The sequence below is a fragment of the Ceratotherium simum genome, chromosome 1, assembly GCF_057802395.1.
Source record: "Ceratotherium simum simum isolate JZ-2026a chromosome 1, ASM5780239v1, whole genome shotgun sequence".
Classification (NCBI taxonomy): domain Eukaryota; kingdom Metazoa; phylum Chordata; class Mammalia; order Perissodactyla; family Rhinocerotidae; genus Ceratotherium; species Ceratotherium simum.
In genome coordinates, this window is record NC_141900.1 from 101,474,354 (window position 1) to 101,487,715 (window position 13,362).

The 13,362-nt window shown below is 37.7% G+C and overlaps 1 protein-coding gene across 1 annotated transcript in view; it reads left to right on the top strand.

Annotated features, from left to right (window-relative positions):
- CNTNAP2 (contactin associated protein 2) overlaps positions 1 to 13,362 on the top strand; it is a 1,356,851-nt gene that overhangs the window by 545,655 nt on the left and 797,834 nt on the right. Inside the window, exon 10 of the mRNA XM_014787667.2 lies at positions 8,161 to 8,332. Within this exon, the coding sequence (XP_014643153.2) occupies positions 8,161 to 8,332 (172 nt within the window). The remainder of the gene's footprint in view (positions 1 to 8,160; positions 8,333 to 13,362) is intronic.

A 13,362-nucleotide genomic window follows, 5' to 3' on the forward strand; every position in this document is an offset into this window, starting at 1 on the left:
ATTATGTTATAAAGGATATCTTCAATCTGTTAAAAAAATAGTTTTCAAACCTTATAATAGGCACCTTGTATCTTGAACATCTCCCATATATCCCATGGATTATTTTAAGATAAGTAGGGTGTGAATTTTATGGTATGGGAGTTTTACCTCAACAAATATGTTTCTTAAAAAAATTCATAGAGAAATAAAATAATATTACTGATGTCATGAAACTATAAATATACTAGAAGAGGAAAAAACTCACTCAGCAACACACACACTTATATAAATAAATACATAAACCAACCCAGATAATTATAAATTATGACAAATTCTGTGACAAGAAATAAGTAGCTGAAGGACTAGAGTGAGAAAATTGATAGAATAATTTTAAATAGAGTGGTCTTGGAAAGCCTCTCTAAGAAGGTGACATAAGAATGTCATAAGAATGTCAGCTCTGAAAAATGCAGGGGAGAAGAAAATTCCAGGCAGAAAAGGTTTGGTTTTCCTAAAGCACAAACAAGATAGCAGGGTGGCTGAAATATAGTGAGCAAGGCTAGACATCTTAAGCTTAATTTAATTAGGAAACTAGCAAAGTAGGCACACAAAAATATAACAGAACCATTTCTAAATGTGATAAATTTCCTTGAAGCATGAAGGACATATTGTGGGGAAAAAAATCAAACTTTCGTAGAATTTTCTTACGCTTATTTAATGGTTTAATTAATATTGTTTTAATTTTTTAAATTTTGGGCAGAGCGTTGAGTGGTTGCATGTATCCTAATATTTTTAGGATCTCTCCAGGTCTAAATCTGGCTAAGAGGGATATGAATTGCAGTTAGGATGGGAGGCAGGACTCAGAATATTCAGTCTTTTAAGGCCACAAAAATCATCCTGGTTTGATAACATAGCATATAAACATATGAAGATCAAGTACCAACTGCTACTGAGAGGTCTAGTCAAAGGCTGAAAGATGTCCCTTAATCACACTGACATTAGGAAGAGCAGTTTCATTGAAAATCAATGGGCATTGAATGCAGATACATGTGATATGGGGAAATGGAGACACAATAATTTCATTTAATTGGGAAATAATAATTTAATCTAAAATAGAGTTCTTGAATGGCAGAATTTTTAACGTAAAGCACCATTTCAGGTCAGATGGAACATAAACTCTTTAAAAATAGTTTTTATTTTAAAACTGGAAAAAAATTTTGCAAGAAATGTGCAAAGGTCATCAATATAACCTTCATCTAGAGACCTCTTTCAAGTTTTGCCAATTGTCCAGTTATTTGCTTTATAACAAAAAAACCCAATCTGGCATCACACTTTGCACCCTGATTCCGGCCTCTCCAGTCTCCGCCAGTTGGAATCAGATCCTCAGCTCTTTCTTGACTTTTACAACCTTATTCCTGGAGATCCCCTCAATTTGCATTTTTCTGATGGTTCCTTATGATTGGACCTAAGTTACATATTTTTGACAGCAGTACCACCTGGCGATGTTGTATTCTTCTCATTGCATCTTATCAGGTGGCCCACAATGTCAGTAGGTCCCATTACTGGTAGTGATGACTATGATCACTCGATTACAAAGATGTCCATCAGGTTTCTCCACTGTAAAGTGACTACTTTCCCCTTTGAAATTAATAAATGTTTTTAGGGAGATACTTTGAGACTATGTTTCTTGTCCAACTTTCACCCACTCATTTGAGCATCAACTGCTATTTCTTGCCTGAATTAATTACTACTATGATGGTCGCCAAATGGTGACTTTCTAATTCCAACATGCCTTTTACATTTATTAGTTAGCATATTACTATGGGAAGAACTTTCTATTCTCCCCATTTATTAACTCATTTTTATCCAGCTGAACCCATGGATTCCTATTTTATTCAGTGAGATAGTATCTGTATCTTTCTTTCTTTCTTTCTTTCTCTTTCTTTCTTTCTTTTTCTTTCTTTCTTTCTCTTTCTTTCTTTCTTTTTCTTTCTTTCTTTCTTTTTTTGTTTCTTCCTTCCTTCCTTCCTTCCTTCCTCCCTTCCTTCCTTCCTTCCTTCCTCCTTCCTTCCTTCCTTCCTTCCTTCTTCCTTCCTTCCTTCCTTTTGATGCTCAAAATATCTTTTTGATGCTCAGGTTATTTATTTTGCACTCAAATTGTCCCAGCTTTGAGCAGCAGAATCCCACTTTGGGCTGGCTTCTGTGCCATTCTGACATGACCCCATCATTCTTTGAGCACTTTACTTTCCAGTGCAGCAGAATATTCCAGGTTCATATTGTACTTTCCCTGAGCCAGGCCTGAAATCATCCATTTCTCCAAGGAGTCTCAGTTTTATTCAGTAGAGAAACTAAGATATGTGCTACAGGGGTACTCATTGCTTCTGGGGTGACCCTGCTCCCAGACCACCGTCAGCAGATGGTAGGAATCATCTGTATATTAGGCATACACACAATTCCATCTAGATTTACTTCCATATCTATCTATACATTCTGAAAACCATAAGTTCACACCTATGGATTAAATTTCAATCCAAATCCACAGGATTCATTCAAGATATCCGTCTTTCCATTTGTACCCTACTTCTCTGACTATGAGAACCTGGCTCCCACTATCTTCAATATACTTATTTATTTGTTCAATCAATCTGTATTGTAGTCAATTTCCCAGCCATGCTGGGTGAGTATGCTGCACCGCTGTCCTCACCGTGCAGGCGCCAGCTTCCACTGGGCTCACTTCTGGCCCGGCTCTAACACCCTGCTTGCTTGGACCCCAGTCCTCTCGAGGCTGAATTATTCAGGAAGGTTGGGTCAACAGTAGAGATTAGTAGACACTTTGCACAATCTTCTAAGATTATATTGAAAGGAAGACACTAAATGGTTTCTAGCCTCCTTACAGCACTGCACCAGCCTCTCTCCAACCTCCTGAACTTCCCAATAAATATAAATAGAGAAATCTTGTGTACATGTGGTTTTAGACATGTAAAATTTTCCACCCTGTTGCCTATTGTTTGCTTGTTCTGTCTCATAAGGTTAACATTATAACTTACAACAATTTAGATTGGCATTTTGATGTCAAAACAAGTATCAGCATGTTTTTCACTGATGTATGTCTGAGTTAAAATTTTAAAACTTTGAAAATGCATGTGTTCCTTTTGTCAGCAAGAATAATAAAATATCAAGTGGACTTCAAATCAGGTATGAAGTTTTTATATGCTAAGTCTTGAAACGGAAATCTCAAACATGCCAGTTAGGTAACATAATTATAATGACGCTGTAAAAGGGGAAAGTTTCCGAGTTTACTGATAGTGAGATGCAATTGAGACTGACAAGATTATAATTCACTGTGGTATTATAACACATTGTCGAACTGTAGAATCCAGTAACAACCAAAGTATAAATATTACGTTTTTTTGTTCCATATTTATAGATATAATACATTTAAAGCTCTAAGCCAACAAAAATTTTATCTCTTTATTCTATATAATTTTTCTACTAACTTGGCAAATTTTAATTATGTTTCATGCTATCCATTTTATATCTATTCATTTCTGACCCTAAAAATTCCAGCTGCAAATTTATATCTCTGAACAATCCTGCTATTAATCTACTAAGTATGTTAATTCCTGAGCTTTAAAGTAATCACTGAAAGCATCACAGGCACTAATACACTAGTATTTTTATTGAAATTGTATTTGTACATAAAGGGAACAAATATGCAAAATAAATATTGTGTTCACCTCCATTTCAAAGGGAGTTAGAGCACCAGGAATTTCAGTATCAGAGACCTAACATCTTTAACCCATTGCTAACCAAGGGAATGGTCAAGATCCTACCAGTTACTCTGCTCTGCAGGCTAATTTTTTTGTTAATCTTTGGTTTCTAAATTTTAAAAACTATTTGAGAAAGTGATGCAGAATTTCTTAGTTATAATCTGTATTAGTTATCTATTGCTACATAACAAACTTCCTCAAAATTTAGTGGCTCAACACAGTAATAATTTATTATCTCTTATTTTTCTGTGCGCCAATAATTTAGGAGTAACATGGCTGGGAAACTCTGGCTTGAAATTTATTATAAGGTTTCAGTTAATTTGTTTCCTGGGGCCTCAGTCATCTAAAGGCTTGACTAGGATTGGAGGCTCCACTCCAAGATGGCTTACTGATATGGCTAGCAAGGTGCTGCTGGCTGTTAGTGGTAGATCTTAGTTCCTCTCCGCATGGGTGCCTCTCCACCAGACTACTTGAGGTTCCTCATGGCACAGGGACTGGCTTCCCCAGAGCACATCATCCAAGAGATCAAGGTGAAGCCTCTAATGCCTTTTAGTGCTAAGCCTTGGAAGTCACATACACACTGTCACTTCTGTATTGTTCTATTTGTCGCACAGGTCAGCACTGATTCAGCGTAGGAAGGGACTACACAAGGGTATGAATAGTGGGAAGTTAAGATTTATGGCTATCTTGGATGTTGGTTACCAGAGTCCACCCTCTGAGACACAAAGATTCGTGTCTCTTCCACATTAAAAGTACACTCATCTCCTCCCAAAGGCCCTCCAAAGTTTCATCCCATTAGAGCATCTGCTCAAAATCCAGTAACTCATCATCTAAGTTAGGTTCACACCAAAATGAAGCTCCTGGGGGAGTCCAAGAGCAAAGGAAGCCATTCAGGTACAGTTACTCAAATATAGCTTCTCATCTAAAGACCTGTGAACAAGTTTTATGCCACCCACAAATGCAACATACAATGGTAGGCTAGGCATAAAGTACCACTTTAGACTCTCTGGTTCAAAAGGGGAAAGATAAGAGGCATGCAGAAGTAACTGGACCATAGCAGTTCTAAAATCAGTCAGGGACATGTTATTAGGACTCAGTCCTACTGTTTCTTAGAAATGATTCTCCATGGCTCTGGGCTCTGCCTTCTGGGTTCTCAGTTCTACCACTCTGATTCATACTTCCCGTCTTCATAAAAGGTAGCCTGTGTTTACAGCTGTGTATTTTTCTGCCTGTAGAAATTTAGGGTATAAAGACCTCTTTCATTTTGTACCATCTCTGGCCCTTTTAATCCAAGCTGGTGCTGTTACCACTAGTACAATTCACTCGCAAAATTGTGGGCTTCCTTTGAATGTTTTTCAGGTTTACTCCATTACACAAAAGCTACATCCACAATCTCGTAAAGATAAGCTTTTTGACATTGGGCTTCTGCTGACCTGCTAAGGGAAAAATGCCTTAAGAGTATTAAAATCCCTATTGTTTAACTCAGAGGATGTGTAAGACACACCAGTAAGATGCCTAAAGGTTCTTTTGTCTGACTGAACGGTTCTTTAAGGCACACCTAATACATTTTGGAGGTCTTAACATGGATTTTACAGTCACACCTCATTGTCATCTTTAGATTATGTTTTACTGGTAATTGATCATTGCCTGGAAGTGTGTTCTTAATTTTTGCATTGTTTCCACCTGGAGAGACTGGAATTGAGAAAACATTTTATTTTCAATTCCATCAAATCTTGGCTTCTTCATATATAACAGTTTTTCTTTAGCTTTTCTCTCTTCTTTTCCCCTTTTTACTATAAGCAGAAAGAAGATGCCAGCCAGCACCTTCAATACTCTGCCTGGAAATCTCTTTAGCTAGATTACACAATTTATTAAGTACAAATTTTCTTTCCACATTATCACAGGCGACAGTGTTGCTAAACTTTTCACTGCAACATAGCAAGGATGCAGGTTTCTCCCATTTCCAATAATATTTTTCCTCATCTTCCTTTAAGCCATTACTGACAACCTCCTCAAGAGCCATCAGATTCTGCTAACAGTCATTTTAAAGCCCATACAATTTACTTGGACATCCCAGTCCCCAAGTCACTGACACATTTTAGGTTTTTGTTACAGTTCTCTCCCAGTACCAAATTCTTTCTTAGCTATTTATTGTTGCATAACAAATCACCCCAAAATTTAATAGCTTAAAACCATGATTTATTATCTCTCATGGGCCTCTCCACAAGCTTCCTCAGGGCATGATGACTGATTTTTCAGAGTTACCAATCTCAGAGACCAAGCTGACTACTGGCCTTGGAGGCCACACACTGCCACCACTTGCACTGTTTTCGATGGACCACAGAGGTCAGCCTTAATGCGGTGTGGAAGGGGACTACAAAAGGTGTGAATACCAGGAGGCAGGGATTAGTGGGGTCCCTGTTGGAAATGTTAAAGATAATACAAGGAGAGGAAAAAACCCTAAATTTTCAATGGACATAGTAGTTTGTCCTACAATTATCTTCTAGAATGTATCTCATGTAGAAAAATGAAAAGACTTGACAATTTCAAACTCCAAAATTCATCAGGGCCAAACCGAACATTGTTATGAGTGACTGATGAAGTCTTGTTTTATGAACCTAGTTATACCCAATCCTTAGTGATCTGTGTGTTACGCAGCTGCCTTGCTTCAAAGAAGGTCTTGTTCTCACAAATGGATCTACTCATTTTGGAATATTTCAAAGCTAGCGTGGATATTTAGAGACTCAAGGATTCAAAAAACAGAACCAAATGACGTCTCGTTAAAGATAGTCAATAAAGTTACAGCTGGCTGTTTTTCCTCTGCTAAGTTTAGACATTGAACTCCATTCAATTTTATCTTGATTAAACAGATTGAAAATCATATGTATGCGTACAACTAGCCTAAATAGACTACTTATCCAAGATCAGCAATTTTCTGAGGGGACTAAGTCAATGCAAATGAAAAAAAATGTGACTTAGAAAAAAATATATGTATAAGCCATATGTTTGACATTGAAACAGAGTCTTATATTTAATTTTTAAGTCAAGAAATTAAGTATAATCCTATTTTTACATAGTACTCTGTTGGTGGAAAATGATATACACCTCTGTGATTAACCCTTAAAGGGGATTCAAATGATGATTATTAGGCTTTAAATATTGTAACCCATTAATAGCGGGAGAAAGGAGTTTTCTATTGTCCTAAACTACTCTTACTGGTCAAACAGAAGACCAAGAAGAAGTTTTTAGAAATCATTTAATGATCAATTTTTTTTTAAAAACGTTTGTTTAAAATTCTGTTTTATCTAATTAACAGCACATCTTGGTCCCAACCCATTCTGTATCAATTGTTTTTTGCTATAGATATAATATTAGACTGAACTTAATGTGTGAATAACTTCAGATTTTTAAGCCGACAACTTTGTACAGTTTAACTTTGTTCTGATAGGTGAATTTCGTGTGGGGAACAATATGAAAAATAGATGTTTTTGGAGACTTTCTGGAGATACTTAATGGCATCGAGAAATACTATTTCCTATGGCCTACAAATTTTCTATGCATAATAAGAACTATTTCTATTCAAAAGGCATAATGGTAATTGATTAGTGGTGCTATTTTAAAGTTATTTTGCAATAAAATTTTTAACGTCTGATTTCAAAATTGGTATATGTATATTCTATTCCCTAACAGAACCAGTAGCCTTTGCTCTCTTTTTTGTCTTGTTATTCATTCTTTTTTATTTTTAGTTTCATTTCTTATCATTTATACTTCCTGTATCATATTAGGTACCTTATATAAGATGGGTATTCAGAGCAGGTGGCTGACCCTTATGACTAAATTTATCTCTTCATAATGTTTCTTTGGATTTTATAAACTGAGAAATCATTTCTAATGCAAATGTCTCTTTGGATTGAATTAGACATTAATCCATAGAAGGAATCCACCTTAATTGGTAACGGTAAATTTAGCTTCTTGACATCTGATAACAGGCCTCTAGGGAATTAAGAAAATACAAGTAGATATTGAAGGTATAAAAGGAAGGCAGTTGGGTAGTTGGGAAAAGTCTAAAGTGTTAACTTCGTAATCTTTGAAGACACGGTCAGGTTAGGAAGTATAGCAGTGAGACTTCACTGGCAGAGGGACAGAGAGATGTGACAGAGTGAGAAAGATGTCAAAAGAGAAAATAGGAGAGATGGTAGACCCTAGAGACATATTCACCCAGGTTCAGCCTTCTTCTGAAATAATATCGCTTTCTCAAAAGACTTCATTCTTCTCCATTGACTACGACATCAGCTAGAATCAACAAAACACAGTAGTTGAATACGATGGCTGTGGTCAGGGAAAATACCCAGAGGAATTTTAGTGAAGCATGCTGTACACAGAATTTAACACTCTCATTTCTTCTCTCCCACAGGTTTTCTGAACCAGATGAATAACTCAAGTCACTCTGTCCTTCAGCCTTCATTCCAAGGATGCATGCAGCTCATTCAAGTGGATGATCAACTTGTAAATTTATACGAAGTGGCACAAAGGAGGCCAGGAAGTTTTGCGAATGTCAGCATTGACATGTGCGCCATCATAGACAGGTAAACAGTCTTTTCATCCTACCTCCAATTGTCCAAACTTTCCAAATTTATGTTTTTGTTGTGGGATGAGTGAAACACACACACACACACACACACACACACACACACCCCACCCCTTAAAAGGAGTAAGGTGGGAGGAGCCATTTGCCATGCCTATGGTAGCCAGCCCTGGTGGTCTAGTGGTTAAGATCTGGTGCTCTCACGGCTGCAACCCTGGTTTGCTTCCAGTCAGGGAACCACACCTGTGTTTCTGTCGGTTGTCATATTGTGGCGGTTGCGTGTTGCTGAGACGCTGAAAGCTGTGCTACTGGGATTTTAACCACCAGCAGGGTCACCCATGGTGGACAGGTTTCAGCAGAGCAGACTAGGAAGAAGAATCTGGCCATTCGCCTCCAAAAGTGTTGGCCGTGAAAAGCCTATGAATAGCAGTGGAGCATTGTCTGATGTAGCGCCGGAATCACCCAAAGGTGAGAGGATGGTGCAAAAGACCTAGCAAGGTTCCTCTCTGCTGTACACAGGTTCGCTAGGAGTCAAATCAACCACACAGCACTAACAACAATGGTAGTATATTTGTGATATCAGCAGTGACATTTAGATCAGAACATGGATATATATGATAGAACAATCTGTGATGTCACCTTAGTCCATCAACCTCCCTCAGTGGATGTGAGCGTTACGCAAACAGTTTTGCAAGCAACAGCTGAGTTATAAAGGAACTCAGTTTATTTTTAGTTTTGCTTCCTATGCCCACAAGCAGAAATGTCCCTTCTCTCCTTGTCTTGGTCATGACTCATCCTCAGCATGTTGTCCCTTCTAAAGCCCCTTCCTAAGAGAAAAGAAACATGAAAAGTATTGTTGGGTAGTAGGGAGATTCACTGAAGGAGAATATTTAATGTAATCGAGTCTGCTTTTAAAACATACATACTAAAATATTGCAAAATCTAATCTTTATTAGTTTTTGCAAACCTGGGCAGGAGCTTTTTATAAAAACTTAGTTGACTTCTTGCACAGGGGAAAGATACAACTTTTATATGAAATATTACGACAGCTTTACATATACTACCTTAATATGCTTCTAAAAACTACCTTTCATTCTAACATAAAATAGTTTCATTTTGAAATGTTTTGTTCATAAACAGACTATATCTAACTATGAGTTGAATTTAATCTGTGGAACTTAGGTGATTTTCTAAACTATTTTTGAATCTTTTATGAGAAGGCTGACGTATTCTGAAAAATAGTTTCATTAATTTTATATTTTGGAAGACAAAACTTCTATAAGTCTTAGGGGCTGGCCCGGTAGTGTAGCAGTTAAGTTCGCACTCTCTGCTTCGGTGGCCCGGGGGTTCGTGGGTTCGGATCCTGGGTGCCGACCTATGCACCACTTGTCAAGCCATGCTGTGGCAGGGATCCCATATAAAGTATAGGAAGATGGGCATGGATGTTAGCCCAGGGCCAATCTTCCTCAGCAAAAAGAGGATTGGCAAACTAATGAAGTAAGTTTACTTCCATGTAATCTTAATAAAATAGTATTCGTGTGAATGGTAAATTATAATTAATGATGGCTATAGAATGTAACTTTTTAAAGCCTTAATATGTTTATAATAAGACTTGGTGACACAGCATAGTGCCTATTTCTATTACATATATGCAAATACTTGTCTTGAAAGTCTAAATAGTTTATATTTAAACCGAACATCGAACAATTTTAATAGAAATATACTCCTAATTTTTGAACCATCAATAGTGTAATAGCTATTATTTCTGCCTAAAGCAAGTGGTAGCAATAATCAGAAAAACTAAGAGATGAATGTTTTAAAGTCATATGTTCTTATATTAGATGTTTATTCATAAGGTTCAATAATTGTTTTCCATACAGATTTTCCATCTTAGTAATAGTTATGCAATATATTGAGATATTTTAGCACATCATCCATTTTCCATGTCAGTAGCTTTAATGATACAATAATTTCTGATAATAATACCCAAGTTAGTTCATTCAGCTTTTGTAAATAGGCCAGATTTTAGGGTGATGTTGCTGTTTCACTTCATACAGTGTGTTTCCTGGGAGTTATATTTAAATTGTTTGCTACCAAAGAAGTACAGGTGAAATGTTGAGATTTTAATGTTTACTCTCATGGAGAGAATAGGAGTTAAATTGACCCCAAACAAATGAATGAGATTTTGGGAAATGAAGCGAGTGGAAAATGGCATTCCTGGTGAGAACAACACAGAGAAGGTGGAGAACACGGAATGCAAATTTCAATTTTTGACAGAGCCAGGAATATAAAAAATATTTTTTTGCCAAAATGGATCAGTCCCATTGTCCAGTTTGCCAAGTGTCCTGTAGCTGACAGACCAAGGAATATGTCTTACTTATCCTCTAGAATGATAATGCCGAAGAGCAGCCATGGGGAAGTAGTCATCTCTGACACATCTCCACAAATTTCCTAAATCCATTACGGAATCTATTTTCTGCTTGTCCTATTTTTTTGAGGACAAAGACTTCTGTACATTAATTACCAATGTATGAAATAGCAGATTCCTTTATTTACCTTAAATGTTCCCAGTTCAAAATCTTAATCTGTGAGGTGTTATATTTTTGTATACATGATATGAGACTATATTCACCTTATTCAAACCATTGAGGCACACTGATGATTTCACCCTAATCTGTCTTTCCATCTGAGAGTACCAGTGGTTCTAGCCTGTCCTCAAGTAGTCGTGACCCATGAGATAACACTTTAATGATACATCCCTAGCCCGTCCCTGGTTTAATTTTTTCGCTCACAAACTGAAACTTTGCAACTGCCTGATTGCTACCATTTTGTTTTCAAACTACCTAAAATCTCTCAGAGTAAGCCTACACTGGCTCTTTCTTACTTTTCTCTTTTCAAATTTCAGCCTGATTGATTTGAGAGCTATTTTTGAAGAAAAAAAAAAGATAAATGAGAATGTAGGATAAAAAAACATAAAAGCTACCACTGGCTTGATTTTGATAAAATGTTTAGAGATAATAGGAGCAGCTGCAATGATCTGATGAGTAGAACTTAGGGAAATGGTTTGGGGAAGATGATTCTAAAGGAATTTGGCTGTGTGTCATACTGGAATACTCTATGATTTGAACTTATTTTTCTTTCTTTGTGTGTGGATTTACATGTGGCTTGTTTTGTTTACTTGTTTGCTTTCTGAAAACAGCACTAAATCAAGGAAAGAGCAAGCAAGCCAAGCTACAGAATTATTCATTCAATAGTGTTTTCTGAGTGCATTCATCATGCCAGCCACTGTTCTAGGCACTTAGGGTAAATCATTGAACAAAACAGGCAAAGATACTTGTACTTGTGAAGCTCACTTTCTGGGGGAAGGGGAGGAAGAAAAAATAAATATCGCAGTAAGTTAGAAGGAATAAGCGCTATGGATAAAAAGAAAAAAGTAGAGCAAATCGAGGAAGGCTGGCATTCCGAGAGGTTGAGGTGTTGGGTTGCAGTTTAAATAGATTGGTCAGAGTTAGCCTCATTGAAAAGAGGACCTGAAAGAGATAATAAAATTTGGCTAATTTTGGGAAAGAGCATTACAGGCAGAGAGAATAGTCAATGCAACGAGGCTGCCTGGCATGATCTGGTGTCAGCAAGGGGCCAGGGAGGCAAGTTTGGAAGTACAAGGAGCATAGTCATGGGAGAGGAGGCCAGGTCTTGGAGACCTCTAGGTTATTGTAAGGATTTGGCTTTTATTCTGAGGGAACTCAGGAGCCATTGCAGGTTTCTGAGTAGAGCAATGACATGATCTAGCTTACATTTTAAAAGGATAACTCTGGATATGGGAGGAAGAAAGGTGGAAGCAGGGAGCCTATTATAGTAATCCAGGAGAGAGATGCTGGTGACCTAGGATCAGGATGCTAGCACAAGAAGTAGTGAAATGTGGTCAATTCTGAATAGATGTAGAAGGTAGAGCCAATAGGATTTCTTGATGGATGATATATGGGGTGTGAGAAGAAGAGAGGAAATAAAGATAAACCCAAATGATTTGGAAAAAGCAACTGGAAGGAAGAGTTACCCTCTCCTCAGATGGGAAGGACAGTGGTAGAGAAGATTGGGCAGGGAGTTGAGGAAAAAATTCAGGCACTCAGTGTTGGGCATGAGTTGAAAGGTCTATTGGACACCTAAGTGGAAATGTTAAGAAGGCAGTTAGATATGTGGATGTAACAATCAGATATCTGCAGATTACACAATAAGATGTTGTGTCTGAAGATTGCCATGTTTTCCTGTTGAGGTCCTCTGGTTTCTTTAGCTGTATTCCGTAAACAGCTGTAGAACTGCAAGAGGAGAAGGGGAACAGCAGAAAGGAAGCCTCTTCCCACATCGGAAGCCTGTAGCTTTACCCTTTGAGTGATACTCTGCTCTTGGGGAACAGGACCTTCATTAAACCCTCAGTTGCTAGAATATTCTCTGAAAACAGTGAAATACACAGTAGATAAAACTTCTTTGTTTCTCCTTGCATGATTACCATCTTTTATCCACTCCTAGCACCCTTACATTGTTGGTTCCTTGTGGCAAGTATCTTTTGTCACCTGACTCAACTCCTATTCTCAACCTGCTTCTCTCTATCCTCTTTCTAGGTGTGAAAATCTAAGTGCCAAAAACCTGCAAAACCACTCCTACAACTAAAGTTAGGTCTATTCACTTCCTCCCTCAAGAGAGAACTACAACAGAACCACGGGGCATCTCAGGGGGAGTTGGGCAAGAGGGCAAAGGCTGGTGGAGGGAGAAGGGCGGGAGTCAGGGAACGGTACTGGTGGGCTTGAGTGAGTCCTAGGAGGGTCCTGGCAGGTATTCGTCAGAACTTGTAAACTAAGAGAGTTGCTGCAACAGATAGTAGGACTTGTGAATCCATGCGAGTTATTGTTTGATTCATTTGTCTATGATTCTTATCCAGGACGCATGAGATGAAGAAGCTGGTGTTAAAATATTTTGAGTTTCAGTAAGTGGTGTTCGTGACTGGTTGGCAAAACTTATCTGTTTTGTGAGTAATAG